The following is a 26,167-nucleotide window of genomic DNA, read 5'->3' as shown; positions in this document are numbered from 1 at the left end:
ATGTGTTAAGAATTGGACTTGATAAACGTTACTGACTTGACTTAAGAACGTTATTAAATGAATCGACTTGGACTTCCGCTGTTAGGGATTTGACTTGTGTCACGACCATTAGGACTTACTTCAATCACTGGTTTGAGCATGAAAATTTAGGTATGCACGTTGATCAGTCTCAAGCATGCAGCTATCAAGAACATTTCGTGTGGCCTGCAATGAATTTTGAAATATTAAAATAGAAAACAATTCACCCTTGAAAAAAAAAACCTACAAAAGCTGTCAGCAAAGTAGCCAGACAAAAATATGATGTAGCAAATAAAGTAATTTAAAAATTGTATTAACATTTATACAGCATTATATGTTTATTGTGCTATCTGTTCAAAGTTGACTTTTGCCTACAAACAAGTTCGGATTGCGGCCCTTGGGTTAAATAATAAAAGTCGTCATTTGGCCCTCGGGGCAATTTCAATTTGAGACCTTTAACCTGGGGGCTATTGTAAACGTATTTAAAAAAATTGTGTTTAATAGGTTAGTCTATGTCTGTATACTAGGCTATTTGACTAAAAATAACTGTCACATACACGTATGTAAACTTTAGTCATCAAAATTATCGAGGGCTAAAAACAAATTGTCAGCAAAAGTGGGCCGCAAATTTAAAATGGTTGGAAAGCACTTACTACTAGACCCCTGCTGCTCAAATTTTTATGTCAGTGTACTTTACACACGTGTACACATGCAGGGTCTACATTTACACTACACGTTGACTATCAGGTTCGAGTAGCCTATAGGTCCAGTCCATTGAAGGATTGTTACGTAATCTTTAACACTCAGGTTTGCTCAGCGAAATACGAAAACGTAAAAAACCGACCCCATTTCCTCAACCGCTACACTAGTCTTCCTCCTGTTAAGCATGCAGGCTTTCAAAGACTGATAACACCATAGCCTCATAACTTGTAATAATCCCTCAACAATGAAGACAAAAAAATGCTCACTCAAAAAACACAAACATCACATCGCGGTCGAATTGTTCATGTGACATGTGTGCACGTGGTGTGTGTCAAGTGAATATGACGTTAACTTGTAGTTATGTAGTTCCTGCTTGCCACTGTCACTTTAAGAAGGCACCACAAAGGCAAAGTCTACGCAGGTTATTAGTGAATATACTCGACCATTGGTAATATCTACCGATGTGTGAGTCATCCGCATCTCTTTGGATATTATCAAGTGGCAGGTGAGTCCAATCGCTATTGTTATCCGATAGCTGGCGGCATTTTTTAAAAGTAGTGTGACTTTTTCAAAAAACTATTTTGCTCAGATTTAATCTTGGTCACACTACTTAGCTTATTACTCAATTCTAATCTGGACAAAACCTCGAAACAGACTTGTGCCGCAAGATTTGGTCTCTGCCGGACAAAGTTTCCAAAAGATCCTTTGGCCCACCAGGCAGAAGATGAAACTGTTAGTGTCCGTCGTCATACTATGCTTGTTGTGATTTAGAATACTGTATATTAAAAACGACCTTATCTACCCAATTTCACTAGCCTGGTGTGTTCAAAGCTTATTTGAAAAAAGACAGGATGGCTGCGTTGAAGCCCATTTCATGTGACTTCTGAGACCAAAGTCAGAAGTGCACTCTGTCACTTTCTACCACAAGAAAGACATTGGTTTTCGTTTCTTGGGCGATGTTGAGTCCTAGTATAGTGACTACTCTGCTGTGGCGTTCGGACAATTTCATAATTGCAATAATTATATAAATTGGCATTGCATAAGTTTTGATTTTGTATTTTTCTCCAGTTTAGATAATGTGATGTTTGCAAAAGCTTCGTATTCATGCTAAGCTCTTATTCAAACAAAGAAATTCTAACCGACATATTGACGCAGATTGGAGTATTTCAAATAGCATTGTTTTCACGGCGTAAAGTTTGAAGTGTACTTGATAAAACGTTTAGATGACGTAGAATGTATGCGATACGTGGTTTTAGGGTAGCAGTGTAATAATAACATGGCGTTAGCTGATTGGCTGACGTGTATGATATAAAACGTTAAGCTTGGTTCAAATCAACCCCCTGGAAGCTCTGGCCGGCGAGGCTCTGCAAGGGCTTGTCCCTTCAGGACTTGCTAGTACTTCTCTCGGCTCTTGGAAATTCTCTCTTCTCTGAGTTATTTCCCTTGTTCTGCTGAATTGAAGTTATTACTGAATTATTATGAAAGTGGGATCATGGTGTAAATATTGCTAATTCGATACAACTTATTCGGACAATATAACAACTAAACTTTATGAAGTTGGTGTTGATTTAAGAAGCAATATAGAGACAGTAAACGCAACGGAGTCAAAGACAATCATTAGCTCGGAGTCAAACAGTAGACTTGGCTCAGGCCAGTCTAAAACCAATCCACCACCATTTCCCATACTGCCATTGGGCTGCTCTTGATTAGAGCTGCTTTACTCGAGTAAAGTACTTGACTCGAGTACCTTTTTGTGGTACTCGAGTACTAATTTCCCAGTAGGCCTACTTGATTGATTTTAAAATACTTGATTTGGTACTTTTACATGGCAAAAAGCGTAACACCAAAAAGTGGCAGCTATTGTACGTATAAATATGATAATGTTTGTCAAGTATTAATTATTTATTTATTTATTAAAATGATTTGTATTTATAATATTTAATTTCCTTGGAAGGCATTTTAAGCGCTTTTTGAGGTCATCCAAAGTTTTTCAGTTTGCCCATAATGGGCGAAGCGGCTCCAAACGGAAACTTTAAGCCCGGATTTTAAAAAATCGGATCAGGAACAGCTCAACAAAATATATATAGCGTAATGTTCTTTTATTCGTTATAACAATTACTCGCAGATGTTAGGTCATGTGTGCAAAGCTTCTACTGAGTCGGAGGTGAAATTGGCATCATCAGCATATTGAATGAAACCAGTGGTGGGATGCAGCCGGTTGGTGCAAACCGGTTCTTGGAATTTTAATGACTTTCGCGAACCGGTTGTAAACAAGCGTATGTATAGGTCTATATATATTGGTCCCGGGTCATTATGACATGCTGCTAGTGATAGAACCGGATGTTAAAATATTTGAATTCTACCACTGAATGAAGCCTACCATGAAGAAGGTCTGCAGTAAATAGCGATCTTGTTCATCACATTTTGTTCAACTTACGCGCTCACAAAAACAATTATTGTATACGAATATTATTTTTAACTATAGCCGCACTTTTTCAGGACAGGAATCATTCACTAGTTCATGCTAATGAAGTGTAAGCCATGATCTGTAGTCTATTTAAAATAGGAGAGGGTTGTGTAATTTTAACCTCCATGTGAATTGGTCCCCTCTTGCTTTGAGATTACTTTCATATAGCTTGATGTTCAAACGCTCATGTCAATTACAGTAATATATCTTGCCAAGAACAAGAAGCCAAAGTATTTGGCGCTCGATAGCAACAAAGAAATAAATGGTGTGAGATCTTGGGTGCCATAGAGCAAAATTTATGAAGCCATAAACTGAAAAAAATGCACAAACAAATCTCAAGTCATTTTTTTTAAATCAAAATTTTATGCATTTTTTAATTCAGATCATGTAAATTCAAACTTTTGAAGACAATTCAACATGACCGTGATCAGACTATTGATCTTGCTAAAAAAGCATCAATGGTTAATACTAAAATATGTACGTTTGTATTTTTTAAAACCTGTAGTCTAAGCTGTACAAATGTCTGATGATTGTCAACAACAAAACTTAGACAATATTCTAAGCTCTAAGCAATACAAAGAATCCATTTCTGTCTAAGTCTCTCAGTTGTTGAAAGATAACACAATCGAGTCAAGTAATTTACCTGGGCCGGTTTACCAATTGAAAAGAGAAAGAAGCGAATGCGTGTTGACCACAATAAGACAATCAACAAACTCATCTTCTTGGATGCTTATCCACTTCTAACTTGCAAAACGTTGTTCGAATTCTAACGTTGCTCGTTATCATTGGTATTCTAGTTTAGACTTAAAAACGCCTATCATCAAGTATAATTATTACCGAATGAAAAAAGCCTTAACCGATTTTGAAGTTAATGTTCAACTGTAACAGTTCAATCGAATTTCATTCGACCTTAACAACAATTTGCCTTGATTCCTAAGAAATTGGTAAACGGTATAATTTTGACCTACAATTGTAAAAGTACGTTTGCTTATCTTGATGATATCACAGTGTATGGCAGAACTCGTGAGGGACAAGACTGAAAATTGGAAACGTTTTTAAAAGTTGTACAGTAGTGCAAGCTTACTTCCAATGAATTCAAAAGCATTGGTGCACTAACCAAGAAGGCGCATTGCAGAATGCACAATGTAGTTAACACATGACATAACTTAGAAAAAGATCTATGATTTCTTTGATAAATTCTATAGTGATTTCACACCTCAGCGGGCCTCCAAGCAAGTAAACCGTATATTTTGGAGGCACCCTCCAGGTTTGTTTGTGGGTTGTTGTTTGAGCATTTGAATGGTGAAGGAGCAAGCGGGTGCGAAAACTGTAAAAGGAAGGGGAGTTATGGAATAGGTGTAATCGGCTGACATCGAAAGGTTCGAGTCATTAACTTAATTGACAAGCAAGTGTTATCTACACTTGCTTCCGTCCAGGGTCCGTTCCTGTTCATAGTTCTTTGCTTTTGCATTCCCCTACCTGCAACCTGCCACATATCAGGATTGAGTATTGAGGAATTATAGCGTCTTAATTTTTTTCTATTACGTCATACTTTCTTTCTATTTCCTCATTATTTCTTCCGATTCAAGCTAGACAAGTCGGAAGGTGAAATAGTATGAGACCTGGGTCTTTGTGCTTGGCACGAATTGTTCCGAATTCGGGCAATACCGGTAACCCTAGCCAATACAATAGGACCTACTAGGTCAAGTGCAGGAGCTTCCAACACTCAGGATGCATTTGTATACTGGACCCAAGTACTCAAACTGTGACGTCATGTGGTTGTGGATTTTGGCACTAGACCTGACGTACCGTACCGGCAAAACTACCATAAAAGCAAATAAAAAGCGTGTGTGTCCATCGGAACGTTCAGCTTGCAAAAATACTATACCTAGCTCAGTAACCGTTCGAACGATGACGAATTTCGGGCCAATTTGAGTCGTGCAAAGATTTTACTCAGTCCAAGAATAAAGATTAGACAGCATCTATTTCGCCAGCTGCCGGTTACTAAATTTGACAAAGCCACTTCGATAAAGGTATTCAGTTACCCAATTGGTATTTTACTATTTCGGTAATTGGCGGCCGGTGAAGTATCCACTTATTTTACAACAGTTACTATGCTGATTTTTAACTTAAAATGACATGGCAGTACTAATTTTTTTAAGTGTCAATTAACCTATAAAACTAATTAGCCTATGCCTACCTATTTTCATCTGATCCAAACTGTCACTTCTCATAAATAAATTATAACTGAGCAGTCTAAGCTAAGCTGTGAATTAAAATAAACTCTATCAGTACTTGTTATTTTTAACTTGAGGACATAATATTTTTCCAAACCCTAAAAATAGTTTACAACTAATCCCATCCGACCGTTCTCACCTCATGGCTAATTTACAATCTTAAAAATAGATTGGACCAAAAATATCTAAAATAAGCATGATTTGAATCCAAAACCTACAACATACATACCCAAACGCTATGATAATCATAGTGCCACCGGACTACTTTTTTCCCTCAACCAAAACTATTAACAAAAATCTGCTTCTTGCAATTTTGCAACTACGGTAAATGGATGCTGGTGCAATATGTAGTCATTTTGTTAGTTTTCAACTAATTGAGTGGTTGATGTGGATATTTCCAAGAAAAGTATACATTGGTGTTTAGAAAAAAACTATACTTGAAGATTGGTGTGTGTGGCTGTAGTGATACGTCTTGGTGGGTTACATCTGAATAAATGTGCAGATTTGATTAAGAAAACAAAGTGACAATTTTACCGTAATAATGTAAGTCACGCAGCCTGTTAAAAATGGGCTGTTAGGTTAGGAGAATGGGTAGCTTATGCAAAAAAGTTGACCTTAGCTATTTAAGGTTTTATTGGGATGAGATTTAGGTTGCTATGTTATAACATTTAAGTTAGGTTAAGAAGATACTATAAAAACTAGCTTCATATGCACAATTTTTTTTCACGAAAAACAGCTTCCAATTGGAATTTCATAGTATACTTAACACTCCATTTGCTTTGTATGCAAATAAAACTCATCAATGATGCTTGATGTTCTGAGGCTGTACAGTATGTTGTGATTTTTAGTACTGTAGGTGTCTGGTGAATCAGACACCTACATTCATATTCACTTGTTATCTCAGCACAGATGGTTTTGTGAATTTGCAGACAGTTATAGAAACTTATTGTTAAAAAATATTAAATTTTCTCATTTTTATATTTGCATCTGGCTTTCACTATTGTTGTTTACTTTGTACTGAAGTGCGAAGATTAAATTCCAAATTTCAAGAGCTAAGTGAATGGCATTTTTATGATACATTGCGTGGCTCATAAATTTCTTACATATAAACCTTGTGCTTATAAAAGTGTAGGGAGCAAGCGTCATTGCACCATCTTTCTGTAAGGTCATGAAATCTGTAGAAATAGCAAAATATATCAACTAAGTGTCTGATGAACTGCTATGAACAAGTATGAGTGATAGTAAGAGATTTGACAAGTTTTGTAAAAACTGTTGATGCATGGTTTTTTGCTAGGTGTATAGGCGTAATGTTAGATGCTGCTGCAGTAGTATAATAGCATTATGTAAACTTGCAAAATTTTAGGACCCCGCTTATCGGAACCGCCCCTGTCTGCATTCCTCGTCAGATCGTATTAGGTTACAATCAGTTGGCGCTTTTACTTTTTACGTTAATAAATTAGTAAACATGTAATATTTATATTCTAGATAAACTACTCTGTCTAAGCACAGAGTTCCGTGGCTTAAATAAAGTTTATATACAAAATTATTGAATTGATAAGTTTGAAAGTAATGTAAGTGTTTTGTTTGTATATTAGTGTTTGAAAAACACTTATACAAACACATATTAGCTGTTTGATATATATATACACTACATTACTTTACTTGGAATTATGACAGAAATTAGGAGGAAGTTTGTGCCGTACTGTAGTGAATTAAATTCATCAAATAAGGCTAAGCTTAGTTGAGGCAAACAACCGATCATAACTCTGTTCTGAATTGATCTTCATTTATTTCAGTTAAAAATTACTGGGTACCTGCATTTGGTAGTGTACTTATTACATTTTGAAATTTGCTCATAACATTTGCAAATAATCTGCATATCTAAATGGGATCAACATCACGAAGGTAATTTTATTGTTTAATTGTAGTACTATTCATTTATAAATTTTGTTTTAACATCTTGAGGATTTGCCAGTTTTTCATGCCATTACGAATTTGGTGATTATAAAATTTAATTGAGGCTTGTGGTTTTGCATTGTCAGTTGTGTTTTGTAATCACAGTCAGACATAAAAAACTCTTTCAAAAATGATAACTTTGATGATGATAACACCATACTTTTACATGCAACTATTATTATGATGCAATTTCCAAAATTGTCCGTTTTGCTATTAGACAGTTTTTGGAGTGAAACTATGTTGATCAACTGCTTCGAAGTATAAACTTGTTGCAGTACAGCACAATTGCAAAATTTTTGCTGTTTATTTTTTTTGCAAAGTAGAAATTGCAAGGTACTGTACTTTCTCAGTTTGTACTTATGGTTGTGGGTTTAACAGATTTTACAGTACTAACAGGGTCCTGCCAACATTTCCTATTTGTGAGTATTAAGAGAATCTGGCTTGTGTTTTTCCGCCGAAATTCTGAAATAAAATTATTTTGTAACAAAAGGATGAATTTATGAATTTATACCGATATTGTTTTGATTTTAACTTTTTTCTTGCAGATGGTTTCATCCAAATATCAATGGTGGTGATGCCGAAACTCTCTTGCTTGATCGTGGCATCCATGGAAGCTTTCTTGCTAGGCCTAGTAAAAGTAATCCTGGCGACTTCACCTTATCTGTCAGGTATTTATCAAGACTTCTGTGTAATTTTCTACATCTTAAAACGTCATAAAAACACCAGGATGACTTAAATTGAAATTTGTGCACTTTTACATTTTCAATGTTGTATTTCAATGACTTTATTTTTTACCTACTTAGGCGCGGAGAAGAAGTGACCCACATAAAAATTCAAAATACTGGTGACTTTTACGATCTCTATGGTGGTGAAAAATTTGCTACGCTTGCTGAGCTTGTGCAGTTTTATACTGAAAAACATGGCCAACTGAGAGAAATTAACGGAGAAGTCATCGAGTTAAAGTTCCCATTGAACTGTGCGGACCCAACATCAGAAAGGTACCAAGTTCGTAAACTGTTTCAAATTAAATTCCTAAATTTGTCTTAATATTTTGTTTACGTATAATCGTTTATTTGTTTATTAAAATCAATTTTGGGATTTTATGTGAGCCATTTGGCAACTTTTTTTTGGTCATTTGCTTTGAATAGTAACTTTGTTAGGTGGTTTCATGGCCACACATCAGGCCGACAAGCAGAAGCACTTCTAATGGAAAGAGGGAAAAATGGCAGCTTTCTTGTTCGACAAAGTTTAAGTAAACCCGGGGATTTTGTTTTGTCTGTTCGGTGTGATGACAAAATCATACACATCATGATAAGGCGTAGTGTAAGTATTTGCTTCTTAAGACATTAGATGATATATTTTGCATGAAATTCAGCAATACGAAGAGCTGACTGTTGTGTCATCAATCGAGCATCATTGCTTTTTTATTTAACGCATACACGTTGTTTTAGGAAAATGATAGATATGACATTGGTGGTGGTCAAAAGTTTGATTCCCTATCAGAGCTTATTGACCATTATAAACATAATGCTATGGTGGAAAGCACAGGAAGTGTCGTATACTTGAAGCAGCCATATAATGTTACTCGCATAAATGCTGCAATGATTGATAAGAGGGTCAAAGAACTTCACCAGTCTGATACGAGCAAAGCTGGATTTTGGGAAGAATTTGAAGTACTTGTTAGATGAACATGTTGTTCGAATAATTGTACTGTGTTTTGTGTTATGTTCGGTTTTCTAAAGTTCTGAATAATGAGCAACTGAAATTTCTTAAAATTTATTTTGCAGACCTTACAACAGCAAGAATGCAAACACTTGTTCAGCCGAAAAGAGGGGGCAAAACCAGAAAACAAACAAAAAAATCGTTATAAGAACATATTGCCTTGTAAGTACCGTCTTTTGCATGTACTAGAGTTTAACATAAATCACGCTGGTTTTCTTTAAAATACAAAATTTTTTGCAGAGATACCTGATTTAAATATAAAATCTTTTTAATGGTAACTTCATGGTGTTTGACATACCATTATTTTTCGAAATTATAGTATGCTAGTCTTAATTGAAGCTGGAGGTAATGATTATCATGTCCATATTAGAATATGTAATGTTTAATGATATGTCTGACTGTAGGAGTGTTGAGTCATTTGATTGATAAATTTTAACCTGTTATCCTGTCTGAGATTTAGTAACATTTCGGTATCTTGCCATTGTGTTTAAGTTTAATTTTAAGCTGACTTAATCTTGTCAGTTTAAACTCAGAAAAGTGATATTTTGTGAATTTTTTCATTTTCTTTGAAGGATATAATTTAAAGTGGCTTTAGTATCTGTTAAAATACACAACAATGTTTTTAGTATGATTTTGTTTTCACCATTAAATTAATGACTTCTACATTCTTTCTTTTTAACAGTCGATCATACCCGAGTCATTTTAAAAGATGTGGACACATCAGTTTCAGGTTCCGATTATATCAATGCGAATTACATAAAGGTAACAATTCGAAGAGTATGTAACCTTGTGATGTTGTGTAAAGTGTTTGAAATTGATGCACAGTGTGCTAATCTCTTGATCAATTGTATTTTTGTGTGTTGTAATTTTACACATTAAATAGTGTATTTGATTAAATTTTGTACACACATCTATAACTCTCAGTCGGATATGGAAGAACTTGGAGGAGGATTGTGGAAGAGTAAAGTTTACATTTCAACTCAAGGTTGTCTTCCTCACACGGTACCTGACTTCTGGAGGATGGTATATCAAGAAAATTCCCGCGTTATAGTCATGACAACAAAAGAAGTAGAGCGAGGGAGGGTATGAACAATATGCAACAAATTGTAATGTTTTGTCGGGCACAGTATATTCTTACTCATTCATTAAAAAGCTTTATCCTTTCTCATATCAAAGCATTGTCTGCGCCTACAGCGTGCTCATTTTAAATTTTATTCTTTCACTGGTGTTTTTGGTATAATTTTGCAAGTTGTTTGTGCTATCCATATTTGAGTGTGCTAAAAACCAGCGCCTCTAAATATCCAGTGCTTACAATCTTGGTCAGCATTACCAGTGTTAACTGTTTATCAATTTCGCTGGGTAGCACTAACGACAATTTGAAATGCTTTTAATGCTACTGATCTATGCTACAGTAAAACTCACGCTATTTTTTCATTCGTTGTAAGGTGTTATCAAGAGAGTTAATTATAACTTCAACAGTTTTTTTACATATAAACAGTTTTACGTTTATGGTGTTTCATTATAGAGCAAGTGCATCAGATACTGGCCTGCTCCAGGAGAATCAAAAGAATTTGGAAATTACACTGTACAAAACATGAAAGAGAACGAGTCTCGCGATTACACTTTGAGAGAGTTCAAATTATCAAAGAACAGCGATGTAATAAATTTTCACAACCTTGGCAATATGGTTTATTGACACATTTTGGTCTAAAAACTACTTTGAATTAACTCAGCGTTTTTTTTTCTTAACATAGGGAATGTGTATGTTTGTGATGTTAAAAATCGTATTCATGTTATAGTTATAATTGAGCTCTATTAAATAGTCTTGTTAAATATATAGTAATTTTTGAACGACTATCCTATTCTTATCTTCATGTGATTACTTCAGTATTTTTATTATATTGTATGACTATCATACAATACTTCACTAAGAATTTGGTGACATTTATTTAGTTATAGCTAAGTATGACCATACAGTTCTATTACTGTAAGATATTTTTATCAAATCTGTGACCCAGTATGTAAATTCATACATGAAAATATTTTAGACTGCAAATGAACGAATTGTCTATCACTATCACTTCAAAGTATGGCCAGATCATGGCGTGCCAAGTGATCCTGGTGGAGTCCTCAATTTTTTGCATGACATCAATGAGTGCTATGTAGGTTGCCTTTCTGATTAGGAAACCGTTTAATTATAGCAATATTTCTAAAAACATTGTCAAAGTCGGCTGACAACTTTCTGCGTAGAACTTTTGTTAATATTTTGGTAAAGCAATATATACTTCATCATCTCACACATTTTAACCGTGTTATATTACATTTTTCAGCGAACGCTTCACTGTGGACCTGTCGTTGTTCATTGTAGTGCAGGAATTGGTCGCTCTGGGACATTCATTGTAATTGACATAATATTGGACATCATTAGGCAACAAGGTGCGTGGTCCGTTTAAGTCATAGTGATATGCTGTGAGACCACAAAGAAAATCTCCTGAACCTTTATGTTATTTTTAACTCAGGTTTGGATTGCGAAATTGATATTCAGAAAACCATACAGATGGTTCGAAGTCAAAGATCCGGTATGGTGCAAACCGAAGCTCAGTATCAGTTTGTGTATGTTGCTGTTAAACATCACATAGAAACGTTAACAAAGCGCATGGAAGCTGAACAGGTAATTTTATATAATTAGTTAAACAATGTTAAGTTCAGAAAAGTTGGAAGTAAAAAGGTAGATTGTTCATGCTAACAACATGAATTCAAACAACTGAAGATCAAAATTCTGCTTTTTACCCATGTTTTTCTTTGCAATAATGGTTTTACTGCCAGGAGTAGTTTCATTTTGGAGCACCTGTTTTAACTTCATGAAAGCCCAATAGTCATATTTGTAGTGGCGCATCTACTTTATTTTGTCTACGTCAGAGGTGCCCAATACGTCGATCACAAAGATCGATCGTACACACAAAGATCACAAACATACATCGAGTTGACTGCATGGCAATAAAAAAATTGTTAGGATTTTTACTTACTACCAGTTTTTTTTTATTTGTACAAACAGTAAGCCATTCCACTGTGCCTTAAACATTTTATGAGTCAAAACCGTTAAATATTTCATGAGTAAAGTCTCTAAATAACTAAATAGACTACATTTAGCAATTTATATATGAGCTTCTTTATTGACCGATCATTGCAAATGTAGCTTGTGAGCTCTAAACGTTCGGACACCGTTGGTCTACAATATAGACTCTACAGTCTACATAATATATCTTTCAGGAAATCTGGCAGGCACTGATTGTGTACATTTTTAGTGCCATGTCCACTTTATTGTGTTATGTTAAAATTTGATATTTGTACTAGTGTGCATCAATCTAAGTAATCTAATTTTCTTCAGATGAACAAAGGAAAAGGAAGAGAGTACATCAACACCAGACAGACGTCGGAAGCAGTGGGAGGTGACCCAGTGGCTGCACTTGCCAAAGTAAATTCTCTTTTTATGTTTTGTTTGCATTGTATCAAATTAATGATCAGTGTTAATTTTGCAATTAATTTGATGAATGTAGATGCGTTCACCGTTTGGTTCCTTACCCCCTTCACCAGGTGGTGTAATGCTTCATTCACTTCCAACAACTCCGACATCTGCTGGTTCACGGTCTAGTTCTTTGTGAGTAACAGTAACATTTTCGACATTAATCTTAACATCAGCCTCAGTTATAGTCTTTGGCATTTTTTGCTAAATGTGACACAAAAGCAGATTTTTTCTATCTATTAATTGTACAAGTTTATAAATGGTGCAGCTTGATTATGTGGCAGACTCTGATAATTTTTCTTTCGTTGCATTTTAGGACGAGTCACCCTGGAACACCTAACCTCTCAAGTAGAGGAGCGATTTATGAAAACACAAATAATGTTTACAGCTCTCGAAGTGCCCCTCACACGCCGCAGCTTGCCCCACGCAGGTGATGGCGGTGATTGGCCGCTCTTGTTCAGCTGCACTTTTCGTTCTGAGATGGCTTTATTCTCCCATCCTTCTCATTCCAACTCCTACAATCATGTTTGATTGGTACAAAGCCTTGGCGTTGGGACCTCGCAACAAGTTGAGCACGTACCATAATGCTTTTCATCACTTTCCTTTCGCGACATAGTAAGGTGGTGAAAATTTTGTAAATAGGTGACATGTGTGAGACTTGGAACATTCTGTTAGTCTACATAATGACAGAAGGCTGAATGAAATGCTAAGATGTGGTGTTGCAAGATTTGCGTCTGATCCCTTTACAATGATATCCAGCTTAAATACTGCTAATGTTTTTGACTAATTTCCTACTCTAGGTTTTTTCTAGATTTTGGCATTAGACCGCTTGGTAGTTTGCTTTAAGTGTGACTCTCAAATGTGGATTGAAGTTGCTCTGATAATCAAATTTTGCATTTTATTTTCGACAATTTTTTTTATTTATTTAAACTCTTCACAATTGCTTCTCTAGTATCCTAAATGAGCGTTTTTTGTTTTTTTTTATGCTAAAAATGTTTTCTACATCGCAGGAATTTCTGGTTTCTGTTCATTTTCTGTCTTATTAGATCAATGTGTATAACTGTATTTCAGTGCGGAATGTTTTTGTGAAAACTCATTTTTAGGTGCATATACTCTTAAAACGAATGCTGAGGTACTGCTGACAGTTTCAAAGAGGTAATATGGTGTAGGAATTCTATATTGTTTGACCAAGTATATATATTGGTACGTTTCCATGAATTACATGAAATAATCTTTTTGTTAGAAGTACCTTTGTAGTGGCTTCATGAAATGTATATTTCATTACTTGAGTGGTTACTAACGCCTTTTATTGACTTTTCTTACATGGTAAATATTTATACCGGTAAGCTATTTCCGTTTAAAAATATGTTATATCGTTATCAAAGATTATTTTCGATGCCTATACACTCTTGATGTAATCCTCTTTCAGTGCACTTAATAAAAACTTGCAGTATCAAATGTTCCTGCCAGTTATCATGGTATGATTATCTTGAACAGTACTTTCCACGGTCGACTTGAGAAGTAGACTCGATGGAGCATTTAACTGAAAAATTGGGATGCCTGTGATATTGAGGAACATGTTGAGTATTCCAATGCAGATGAAATTGAGCACCAGCCCTGTTGTGACCTGATAAAATAATACCTTTGATCCTAGAAGAAACTTGTGCAAAAATATCCAGTTGCTGCGACTATTGGGCCTATTCGCCCAACCAGACTCACAGAAAATATTTGTTTTTGTAATTACCAAGTCACGGACTCGCAACGATCCGTAAGAAAATGCGATAGCATTTGGTGGAGTCGCAACCGGGAGCGAAAAAGCAAAGGAGCAGGATATTGTGGCAGGAACGGCGATGTACAAGGGGTGAATACCAGCATGGGAAGCCAATTTACAAGCTACGGGTAAAAATATACTGGCCGTGCTAACGTTGCTCGTGAACTCTGGAAAGAAAAGATAGATAACGGCAGGTTGGAAATAACCACTATTTCCAAGAAAGAACCTCAGCGCCTTTTCACTTACTGTAATTCTGACTGTCATATGGTAAAAAAGACTCCGTTAAAATTGATACCTGTCAGCAGGGACACAGTAATTGAAACGATGACGGCAAAAGCTGCTGGGGAAATTTCCGTTAGCCCTGACATTTTATCACCAACCCAGTCAGTAAGTTTCGAGTCCTTTGCAATAAATGGTGAAGGTAAGCGGTGGAACACTAATCACCTCATAACCCAAAAATTTAGCCTACCTCGCATGCCCTTGCCAAGGCAAACCCAGCACCCAACAAGAGCACGACGTCCCATGCGAGTCGAGCTTGGGCGGTTTTCCATTTCAACAAAGGAGAAGATGGCTTGTGGTCATCAACATCTGCCTCCTGATTTACACATTTCGTACAACATATTTTACGCCAATATTGAAGTGGGTTTTTAGAAGGAAATACAAAAAGGCTAAAACTAACTAGCATGGCACACGTTGAATCTTTGACGAGGCTGTAATAAAGAAACAAGTTACGTTCGGAAGCTGCAAAATGTGTCAGAATTGAAATTTTTATTGCCGAGAGAAATTTGGTTCATTAAACATTTTATAAAATATTTTAATAATATTCAATCAACAGTTTGTCGTAACTATTAACTTACTAATAAATAAGAATAAGACATGCAATAAGACAATATAAATATTAATAAGACTATTAACACTTTTGTATCTAACCTAAAGCAAAATATTTTGTGTGGTATTAACGTTGTGCAACGATATATAACTGGAAAAACGCAAATACCCCCGGCAATATGAATAGATAATAGAAAACAAAGTTAGCAAACAAAGTTTAAATATGCAGAAATTTAACGAATTAGGCCAACAGTTAATTAATATCTACCTTAAACCCAAAGCATCCATCCATCCATCAACAACTTTTGGATCTCTTGTCAGCCAGAGAATTGCCAAAAACAAAAAATGCCCAAGCACAGCAAATTCTCCAAATCTTAAAACAATACAAAAGATTATTGTAAATACTTAGGATTATATGATTTATCTTTTTTAACTTAATTTCTTTATCTTTTTGGATGTTTATGGTCACACGATTACTTAATTGGGCCCAACTCCTCATAAGATTTTTTGAGATAATCGGAAACACGTTTGTTGGTGGCAACATCTCCTTTCGCCCAGAGATTTCTGAAAATCAATAAAGAAACATTAGAGTTAGGCAAAAGCCACCGAAAGAATGAAAAAATCGGTCTAATTAAAAAGGAGTATCCATCTTCGACCCAGTCTTTTTTACCTCAAACCTGTAAACCTTATTTGTAGCCAAAACCAAGTAACTACCAGACATGTGATCGAAACAGGAAAGCTGAATCCTAGCCATGACACAAAATCCACGCTGTCTGAGGCGCCTTCGCCATATCTGAGAGGATACAGTAAAAGCGTGTAACCGAAATCAAGACAACATAGGATCGTTTCTGAGAAAAATGTACTCAGCAAAACCCAATAACGAGCATTATACAATAAATACTATTGTTTTCAAAGTACCAAAGTTAACCCAACGCCACTTTACGTTGTTATAGTCTATGATATACTCTGCTATATACATACCGTTAGCATATAAATACAACGCTTAGCATCAACCGAAAGTGAAATGCATGCCCAAAGTCATACTATTTTCTATAGTTGTGAAATTTATGTTACACTATATTTGCTTACACAGATTCCATGACCCCAGGCAAAATAAGGTTGGCAGGCGTACCAATGAGAGTCGCAAAACCTCCGATATTTGCTGCATACGCAACGCAGAGCAGCATTGCCTTGCGCAGATTGACATCTAGGTTATTGGTGTTCTGGAAAACAATTGGTTCCACTTAATTAAGCAATATCTGAAATCGGCTTGTTGTTATTCGCGTTTTGAAAAAAATACAGTAAATTACTACAAAACTAAGCGTGTATACGTGACAAAATTCATGTTTGTTACCTTGCTAGAATCATTCTGAATGACTACTTTCACCGCCGTGACCTTATCTGTTTTAAAGATATAGAAGTATATGGAAGTATATAGATCATATTTACTGATTAAAACATAATATAACTTACCGTCACTCGTTTCCATGGCCTCGTTTTCCTCATATTCGGGATTCAATGGGGAATTTTCTGCGTCAAAAACATAAATATTTTGCTTCTTATTAATAGGCTATACAAAAACCATTGCTAATTACTTCGGCTTGCTCCTATACCACGTCGTTGAAATTGTCAAAACAGTATCATATGTTTATCATAAAAATGCTGTTGCCATTTAAACCTTCCAAGAAAAAATAGTTGATTATATTTCATTTATGAAGAACAAATTATTACGAGATTAAATTTTATACGTCTTATACAATAAACGCAACCTTTATATATCAGATACAGAGCAGGGCTGCAGGACATTTAATTTGTATACGTATAATTTTGCGGAACAGACTTAGCTATGGAGCCAATGATATTTTAACTAAAAGTCAGTTTTAGTTTCGAAAAACTCCTGCAAGATATTGTAATAAAACACATACAAAATCAAATAAATAAAGAACGAACACAAAGAGCCAAAAAAACAGAGAAAACATATTTATCATGAGTCGATGCAACAAACATAAATCTCAATGTAGGTTGTTCAAACGGCTATACGGTGAGATATAGGAGAGCAGTGGAAAGAAAAAAGAAAATGATTATTTCAACTTACGTAAGTCACGTAGCCCGTTGATAAAGATAGAAGGTTGGGTAAATCTAAATCTAACTCCAATAAAAGCTTAAATAGCCAAGATCAACTTTCTGCATACTCATTCTCCTAATGACCTGACCTAACCGCCTACCTCTAACAACAGGTTGCGTGACCTACATACGGGGAAATAGTCACTTCGAAAAAAAAGGTATTAGCTAGCCTACACCGGGTTTAATTCAAGTTATAAATTAAAATCAGAAGGTAGGGTTTGCTTACTATGTTACAACATTTAAGTTAGGTTAGTAAGAAATTGTGAAAACAACTTCGTACGGACGATTTTTTTCTGGTGTAATAGTGACGCCCAAGAAAAATAACTTTTATAGGAACTATAGTTATATAGAAAGTCCTACTAATAACGACGTCAAATGTAGATTTTTAGACAATGATTGCAGGATAGACCAAAACGTCTGTATAATAACCATGTTTGCTATTGTTTGGCTGTTGTGTTTCAACATTTTTGCTTCATGAAAAATGTCATTAACTAAAAGAGTGTTGTGTAAATAGACATAATTTCATACCTTGTAACTCGTCTTCTCTGCTATTATTCACCTTGAATAAAACTAAACGTTACAAAGGTTGCTAAATATGAGACGAAAACTACAACAACAAACACAATCACCTAATCAATAACCAGCAAAGTCTTTATACTAACAAGTAAGAACTAACTTAACTGGCTGACAAAATAATGCAAAACCCAAACCTGAATTTTTGTCATTTGCTTATGAACTGCCATCGCTATTGGAATCATCATGGCGGTTGTTGCAGTGTTGCTTATCCACATCGATAAAAGGGCGGTAACCGACATAAACCCCAGTAACACCCTGCAGTAGAACTTTTTCAGTGACCTTTTAACTGTATTTCACACCTTATGACCGTCAGAGTTGAATGAAGGATACAATTCTATACCAGCATGGTTTAGCGCCAATTAGTAAGAGAACTTTTAAAGCAATCCTGCGGTGAAGATTCCACTCTTCGATGGCTACGGCAATAATCAAGCCACCCATGAACAAAAAATTGAGTTGCCTCATGTAAGACATCGACACCTATAGCATATATTGAGTCAGTCTACGTCTTTGAGGTTATCAAATTAATGCTATACCACCCACCTTGTCTGCAGTTTGAATACCTAAAATAGGAAACAAAACAACTGGAAGTAAGGATGTAACAGCAAGTGGGCATGCTTCTGTTGTCCAATAAATTGCCATGAGACACAATGCGTAAGCGCATTTTGCGACCTATGCATAAAATTGGAAGTTTACTCATAATTTACTGAGCACGGGATAGCAATGTTATGTTATGGTTTTCGCCACAGCTACTTGGCCGCCTGGCCTTGCTGGCCGCAATCAAGCTTAACGAATTTCCTGTCGAGTAGAACGAGAAGTATGCAAGCATGAAACTCACGGTACCAGAGCAATCGAAGAACAGTCTCAAGTCAATAACAGAATTTTACTACTAACCGATGTTTGTGCAACCAGTGGAAGTGGCAACAACAGAATTGGCGTAAAAATAATCACCAAGCTATTACGAAACTTCCAAGTTAATCGTAACACGTTTCTAAACCCCATTTTTGCCTATGATCTTTGAATGACCTACTCGGGGTAACGTTTACTGCAGAAAAGTCATTTATATAAAAAGACATTAGTTACGCCAATATAGGATATAAAGTACAAACTTATACGCTGAGATATACTGTAACTCAACATTGTTATCATTTATAAGTTAAAGCTTATTGTTATGCTCTACTAGCTTACTCCACCACAAAAAACTACTCGAGTCAAGTACAAATTCCTAGTCCTCGAGCTAAATACAATACGCTTGGCGAGATCTACTTACAGCTAACTTTAAGACACAGTAGGCTATTTGTGTGCCTTCAAGTGCAAAAGAACCTCATTTATCAGACAAACTATACGAGTGAACATACTCGTATAAAGCTGATACTAAGATTTCATGCAATATAGAATTCTGGTGCCTACACGTCTGTGTTTTCGTTCATTGCTGCTCTTTGGTAATAAATTAGCGCTTGACGATTTTGCAAGCGCAACTGTAATTGCACCTTTACTCTTATGGTGGTTAAAATTAAATGACTGATCCCACAAAACTAGTACTAGGAATGCAAATCTCTTCGTAACAAACCAGTTCTTACCAGTAAGTAGTTTTCATTTCTGTTTTCTGGCTTGCAATTTACGCAACCTCATCAACAATTGCAAAATCAAGTTGGGACAGTTTCAAAGAATTTTTTTCCTCCGTTCTCTCAAATGCAAAAACCACTGGATCGAAAAAAACGTTACTTCTTTTTACTATTGCCTTTGTTTTAGCATTGAGTTTATAATGAACCTTGCATAATACTGTAGTAAACTATACTTAGTTACTTACCGGTGTCAGCAGGCTCACTCGGTTAGATCGATTAAAGGATTAAAGGAAGTAATACATCAAGATACCTCTTTAATGCATTACCGAGAACTTTGCAGAAATTCCTGACATTACCAAAGAATGAATTGCTCGTTTTTAAATGAAAGTGTACAAACCTCTTTCTGAAATGTCAAGAAACTTTTGTATTGGAACAAATCAATGTTAACAAATTTTTGTTAGTTGAAGGCTGCATGTGTGTTCTGATACACATGTAGGCCCCAACTTAAATTAAAACGTTTGGTCCTTTTTTCTCAAAAGCACTGGATGCGACAACTAATCAGAAATTTTCTAGAGGTGTGAGGAACAAAAAAAGTGGAGAACCCCTGCAGTAAGATTGGCTGTCTCTATTTAACTGGAAAAATTGTACGTTTAAAACTATTTTTCATGGTTTTTTGTTAACCTAACCAAATGCTACAACATATATAGTAACCTTAACCTAACCTAAATCTTTCTTCTAATCTAAATCTAACTTCAATTAAATCGTAAATAACTTAAATCGACTTTTTGCATAATCATTCTACTAACCTATACAACCACCTATCTTTAACAACGGAATGCGTGACCTACTTACGGTGAAATAGTCACTCTGTTTCAGATTTGTGCCCAAACTTGAGAAGGTCAAGTTACAAACAGCTCCGATCAAACGTTTCTTGTGAAAATGATAGTAGCCTAATCAATAAGAATGTTATTCCAGTGATAGCCAATAAGAATGTTTAACCAAGCTTCTGGCTGGCGGCAATGGCATCACATCCATGGGCTGATTTGGAAATTTACATTAATTCAATTAATTGTGCCGACAAAAAATAAAAAGTAAACATCCAGGTGAATAAAAAGCCCATTACATAACCAAGCATCACATTAATAACGAGGTGACTTGGATATGATCGGTAAATTTTATAATCTGCGTTTTTGACATATGTTTTGTGACCCAATCTACTTTCCATAATCAGCTCGATTGCGATCTAAAGCATCACGTATTTTTATTCAATAAACTCCGACCCTCGCATATAAGCAAACTTTGTGGCTCGCGGTAAAATTTTGTAGGACCCCACCCTGAACCTTATGGAGTCTCGTTCAAACAAAACACAAATTGGCAGCATTCTTTTACTCTTGCTTATTATGAATTTAACGTAACGATTCTAAGCTTTTTTTCTAAGCAATTACCAAGTTTCTGCAGACCCAAACCTCATATTTTTCCCGTTCAAGAAAAGCTGTGTTATCTTTATATGAAACTTTCATTGACATGATTTATAACTTAGATCCTGAGTTTTAAATTCATAGGAAGCATTCGCTGGAAACGAGATTATAATAATATCAAATTACCTATCAATCATGAACATGCAAAAAGAGTCTTTCCCAAGTTTCTATTAATTTATCTGCCAGTGGTAGTACGTGCCGGGAAGGCTTTTCGTATATTAGGCCGGATATTTCTTACTATAAGCTAAATTTCACCTATTCAAAATCGATATGTGTTTATGATGAGATTGTAAATATTATACTGTGGTCTGGGTCTACTCGACAACATTATGCTGGAGGTTACACTCAACACAAAGTCGAAATAATTTATGTCGAATAACAAGTGGTCATAATCTCACTGCTAAATTATACCGTACAGTAATCTTCTTAATTGTGCGTAATACGTTCCAACTGAAACGATTCTAACGCGAGATAGGCCTATTTGAATATAAACATTCCATGTTGAAAAATGTGGAGAATTTATGTTCAATAAACTTACTTTGTCTGACCTTCATCGCACAAGTAAGTTTTGTCCAAAATTCTCCAAGTTCTTGGTATGGAATGTATTGGATTAACGCAAAATGTAATTACAGTAGGCCTAGATATATGGGTCAACAAATGCATTGTGGAAATAAATGTTTATGCTTTGGTAAAAAACGGAGGATACGGTATAGATGAATTGCGCACGCACATTTAGGTTAACCAAGTTTGCCCACAGGTGTATTACATTTTATGTAGGATCGAATCGTTTGAACCTTTGGGCTAAAGCGAGCTTGAATGTGTGTTGAATCCAAAGCTTTACACACATAATGCTCGATATCTTATCTATTGATTAATATTGTAAATTTCATCGTAACGGGCGATAGGCTTACCCCTTGGCAGGCCAATCTTGTATTGCCCGCTTTTTGATGACAGAACTATACTGCATGACTGTTTATCAAAGTTTCAACGCATACAGTTATGTAGGATGGACTGGATGAGAAGTGTTTGAAATATTAATGAAAAAATGGTTCTCACAGTTGACAGCAATGACGGTGCTCAGTAGAGAAAAGAGACCGCAGAGCATTTTTAATTTTAGTCTGCAGTCATGCAGATTCTATCAGGAAATAGATTTTAGTATCTTTTGCAAAATAACAGACAGTGGCGGGATACCAGTAGTCAAAAAAAGTGCATTCAACAAAGAAAATAATAGGCTAGTTAGTAGTTATCTTTTGTATATTTAATGTACTTATAATATTCATTTATAGCATAATAAAAAAGTTATTATGAGTATTCTTATTCTTATTATGAGTATTCTGAGTATTCTTATTATGAGTAGGCCTGCATTTAGAACTTTTCAAACCATTGTTTTACGAAATTAATTGGGATTTATAATTTGACCGAAAGTATGTCATGCAAAGGGATAATCAAGTTTTGTTTACTTACTTAGCAGAGATAAATTTAAGGCCAAAGCGGTGTTTCTCAACCTTTTTGTACCACTCCTTTCTTTTGCTCTCCGAAAGATCTTACACTCCGCCATGATTCGGTACTGTACATCGCTACACTGACTGCTGTGCACGTTACGTACCCATTTTCTAAGCATTAAGGTTATATTTATTGCAAGTTTCATTTAAGATCTATATTTATATTGTCACTCAAAGTTCAAAGAGAACTTTGCGCATGACGCTGGCTGTCATAGATCTGTTTGGGATTCGACTATTTGAGGAACTAATTTTGTCAGGTTCAGCTTTAATCACAAAGTATGTGCTCTCCTCTAACAAAAAAGCGGAACCCGAAAGTTACCCTATTTACACCTCAAAACCACTTAAAACGCCTCGAAATGAAATGTATTGTCATAGTTATACTGTACACGTAGGCTATAGTAGCTACGAATTTATGGCGCTTTGAACACAACCTTGAAAATTTTGCAAACAATTTTGACAACGCTACAATACAACACTTTTTCAACACTACAATATTGAAACACCGTACAGCATACAGCGATTGTGTAACATCGTATAATCCGCTCGTTACTATAGGTCAAGGGTGTCCAACCCGTGGCCCGCGGGAAGGTTCTGAGTGGCCCGCGCGGTATTTTTCGAAATGACTTACATTATCAACTGAATCGCATATGTAATTTATGGCGAACTTACATTCCGAGAAATTGGCATTTATTGTTTGCTTTCTTTGTCTATTGCTCTATTGCTAGCAATAGATAGTAGAGATAATAGATAATAGAGATAATAACTTATAGCAATAGATAGATAACACTGTGCTGCGTTTGAAAATTTTTTTTCATAGGTCAAAGATGTTTTAACTGTTTCTGAATCGATTTTTTGCGCTGAACTCAAAAATGCAACCAGTTTTTTTCAATCAGGTCAAGTTTTTTTTCTATCACATATTTAATTATGCTAGCTTTGGTCATTATTGTGCACAAAGAAACTAATTTCTGGGGTAGCTTAATTGGTCATGCATGTTGTCAATTTTCGCAAGATGGTATTTTTATTTGAATGTAAGGTTTTTGCAATGACAGCCATTTTAAATACTAAAAAAATATAATGACACAGTTGAAATAAAGGCACTTACAACTAACCAAGAAAGCTTCCTAACGCATAATTTTGTTCAACGGCGCTCAACTTAAAAGTAGAAGTTAATATGTTACACTATAGACACGTAAACACTTCACATCACAAATGTGTTTTAAATGTGAAATACTTGCCAACATCAATGTGTGAAATAAAAATGAAGTGTTCGAAATAGCTTAACACAGAAAGCGTTGTGCGGCACATGATGATATTACGACGTTAAATGCAATAACAATATAAATACAAATGATTTATGCTGACAAAAAGTGTCGCTTCAAAGATTTTCTTCTATGTGTGGTATTGGGAAGATCTCTTTTTAAGCACCAACAGTAATCTGCAAGCATGTTTACATCCCAGTATCCTTGGTACCTTTCTTCCATATGGCGAAGGTCTTGGTGGAATCTCTCTCCCTGTTCTTCGCTGTAGTCACCACAGTTGTCAGGAAAGTAATCTAAATGCGAACTCAGAAAGTGCATTTTTACAGACATCCGGGCTCCAAGGGATTGAACACTTTCAAGCAGCTCTTTAACCTGTGCTTCATAATCAGGGCTTCTATGCTTTCCAAGGAAGTTTGAAATTACTGCTCGAAATCCTGTCCATGCTCTTTTTTCTACTGCACTCATGTGTGCAGTAAAACCTTCGTCTTTCATCAGCTCACGGATCTGTGGCCCATCAAAGACTCCTGCTCGTAGCTTCGCTTCAGAGATACGGGGAAATTTCATTTGTAAGAACTTGAAGGTTGGGCCATCCTTATCAAGTGCTTTGGTATAGTTTTTCATGAGACCAAGTTTAATGTGGAGAGGTGGCAAAAGAATATTTTGTGGATCAACTAAGTAAGCAAATTTGACATTTTTAAAACCAGGTGTAAAACTTGTTCTGGGTGGCCAGCTAATTTGTGTGTAGTGGCGATCATCAGCCCTCGAGTCCCACAGACACAAAAAACATGGATGTTTAGTGTAACCGGCCTGTAACCCAAGAAGTATTGAAATCATTTTTAAGTCTCCACATATTTTCCATTTGTGTTGGCTATACTGAAGAGATTTCAAAAGGAATTTCATGTCTTCATAGCATTCAGTGAGCTTCACTGAATGTCCAACAGGAACAGAACCAATCTTATTGCCATTGTGTAGTAATACTACCTTCAAACTCTTTACAGATGAGTCCAAAAACAATCGCCATTCTGCCGAACTGTAGACTATGCCCAAAGCTAATATTAATCCTGAAACATCTTGACAGTATACTAAGGAATGGTCTTCGTCATAATTGAAATATTTTCTAAACTCTTTATCTCTATACCGATACCAGAAATATGTGGTGCATGGAGCTAGCAAGTTGTTCTCACGTAGTCGTGATCCTAGGAGCTGAGCGGATTCTTTGGTGAGATTTAAATCTCGTGTTAGGTCATTCAGCTCAGGCTGTGTAAGAGGCTTCGGTTGGCTTGTACTTTGCTCTGCATCCCATGTGTCTTGTTCACTTGCTTTGCTCTCTGCAGATGAAGAACACTCCATTTCACTTATTTCTCCAGGTGGTTCTGGAACAGGAATACCAGGGCCATGTGGTACTGGTTTCATGGCTGAAGAAACATCAGGGTACTTCACATGTTGTTTGTTCTTCCGGTTTATTCCTAAAATGAAAAAGAACACTTTTACTCTTAAATCAAGCAATTAATGAAAATGCCTCCATACAGTGCAAGTATCAGCATACCTTGTAAGTTGGTCATGCAAAAATAACAATCAGTGACATGGTCTTTTCCTTCTCTCCATACCATAGGAATACCAAAAGGAAGGCTCTTTATTTTCTTTAGGCTCCATAATCTCAAGTTTTCAACGCAGGCTTTACAACATATGTGCGGAGCAAATGCCTTGTCCTGATCGCCTAGTTTTACTCCAAAATACGCATAATATGCTTTCTTAACAAACTGCGTAATTTTTGCTTGGCGACTGCGCAGGGTGACCTTGCCACATATGTAACAGAACCTGTCTGGATCGTTTTTGCACTTTCTCATTGTACAGTACTGTAAAAACAAATCATCTAAACTGCACACTAAACTAGCCTGTAAAAACAAGTTCAGAAGTTTAACTTTTCAAGCACCAGGTGCATTCGTTATGTTCTTCTCATTGTGATGTCACTCAAGTTTCATCAAAACTTAATTCAAAAGCTAAATCATTTTTATGAGACCACAAATCTCAATCGCAAACGCTGAAAGCTGAAGTTGTCAAAAATTTCAAATGCAATTTGCAAAAAAACTAGACCTGATTGAAGAAAACGGATAACAGTTTTGGATTCAGCATCAAAAAGTACACTAAGAACCGTCAATACTTTAGTAACCTAAAAATTAACGCAGCACAGTGTAATATACTATAGTCTCTAGTGCAGGGGTGCACAACTGTTCAAGTTAATTTTGTTGCATCACAATTTATTTCTGAAATTAGAATTTTGGTGTGAGGGTTTTAATTAGAAATTAGCAGTAAACACTCACGTGGCCCGTGCAATCATTCGTAAATCGCATGTGGCCCTTTGGCCAAAAAAGGTTGGACAGTGGACACCCCTGTTATAGGCTATGTTTTGCTAGAATTAGTTAAGTTTTTTTGATAAAAAAA

General features: G+C 35.8%; 3 protein-coding genes and 1 long non-coding RNA gene across 6 annotated transcripts; 2 read left to right on the top strand and 2 right to left on the bottom strand.

Annotated features, from left to right (window-relative positions):
• Positions 1-759: 759 nt before the first annotated feature.
• On the top strand, positions 760-2,272 carry LOC143449621 (uncharacterized). Its single transcript, XR_013114596.1, has 2 exons — positions 760-1,225; positions 1,375-2,272. It is a non-coding gene; the product is annotated as an uncharacterized LOC143449621 (long non-coding RNA).
• Positions 2,273-7,186: 4,914 nt separating this feature from the next.
• Positions 7,187-14,087, top strand: LOC143449004 (tyrosine-protein phosphatase non-receptor type 11-like). The gene is made up of 15 exons (XM_076949016.1): positions 7,187-7,329; positions 7,926-8,048; positions 8,184-8,378; positions 8,541-8,703; positions 8,832-9,053; positions 9,168-9,264; positions 9,785-9,864; positions 10,027-10,185; positions 10,628-10,759; positions 11,151-11,264; positions 11,433-11,538; positions 11,622-11,773; positions 12,491-12,577; positions 12,660-12,760; positions 12,942-14,087. The coding sequence occupies exons 1-15, from the start codon at positions 7,310-7,312 to the stop codon at positions 13,057-13,059; spliced, it is 1,869 nt and encodes a 622-aa protein (XP_076805131.1). The 5' UTR covers positions 7,187-7,309; the 3' UTR covers positions 13,060-14,087.
• LOC143449005 (solute carrier family 13 member 2-like) lies at positions 13,916-19,871 on the bottom strand. 3 transcript variants are annotated; one of them, XM_076949018.1, is made up of 16 exons: positions 19,732-19,871; positions 19,502-19,625; positions 18,465-18,593; positions 18,265-18,401; positions 18,059-18,179; positions 17,877-17,907; positions 16,698-16,754; positions 16,579-16,625; positions 16,314-16,447; positions 15,895-16,017; positions 15,702-15,788; positions 15,493-15,597; positions 14,866-15,106; positions 14,692-14,797; positions 14,370-14,563; positions 13,916-14,252 (listed from the first exon to the last, which is right to left on the bottom strand). In XM_076949018.1, exons 3-16 carry the CDS (start codon positions 18,561-18,563, stop codon positions 14,079-14,081), a joined length of 1,656 nt encoding a protein of 551 aa, XP_076805133.1. In that variant the 5' UTR covers positions 18,564-18,593; positions 19,502-19,625; positions 19,732-19,871; the 3' UTR covers positions 13,916-14,078. The 3 variants fall into 3 exon arrangements, with proteins under 3 accessions (XP_076805133.1, XP_076805134.1, XP_076805132.1); XM_076949019.1 differs by lacking the exon at positions 19,732-19,871 and having other exon boundaries at positions 19,502-19,639; XM_076949017.1 differs by lacking the exons at positions 19,502-19,625; positions 19,732-19,871 and adding an exon at positions 18,816-18,984.
• Positions 19,872-23,249: 3,378 nt separating this feature from the next.
• On the bottom strand, positions 23,250-25,912 carry LOC143448650 (uncharacterized). The gene is made up of 2 exons (XM_076948468.1): positions 25,272-25,912; positions 23,250-25,191 (listed from the first exon to the last, which is right to left on the bottom strand). Exons 1-2 carry the CDS (start codon positions 25,570-25,572, stop codon positions 23,819-23,821), a joined length of 1,674 nt encoding a protein of 557 aa, XP_076804583.1. The 5' UTR covers positions 25,573-25,912; the 3' UTR covers positions 23,250-23,818.
• Between the last annotated feature and the right edge of the window lie 255 nt (positions 25,913-26,167).

This window comes from Clavelina lepadiformis, chromosome 3, assembly GCF_947623445.1.
Source record: "Clavelina lepadiformis chromosome 3, kaClaLepa1.1, whole genome shotgun sequence".
NCBI classification, from domain to species: Eukaryota; Metazoa; Chordata; class Ascidiacea; order Aplousobranchia; family Clavelinidae; genus Clavelina; species Clavelina lepadiformis.
Note: the sequence above shows the minus strand (reverse complement) of the source record. Positions and strands in the feature narration are given on the sequence as shown.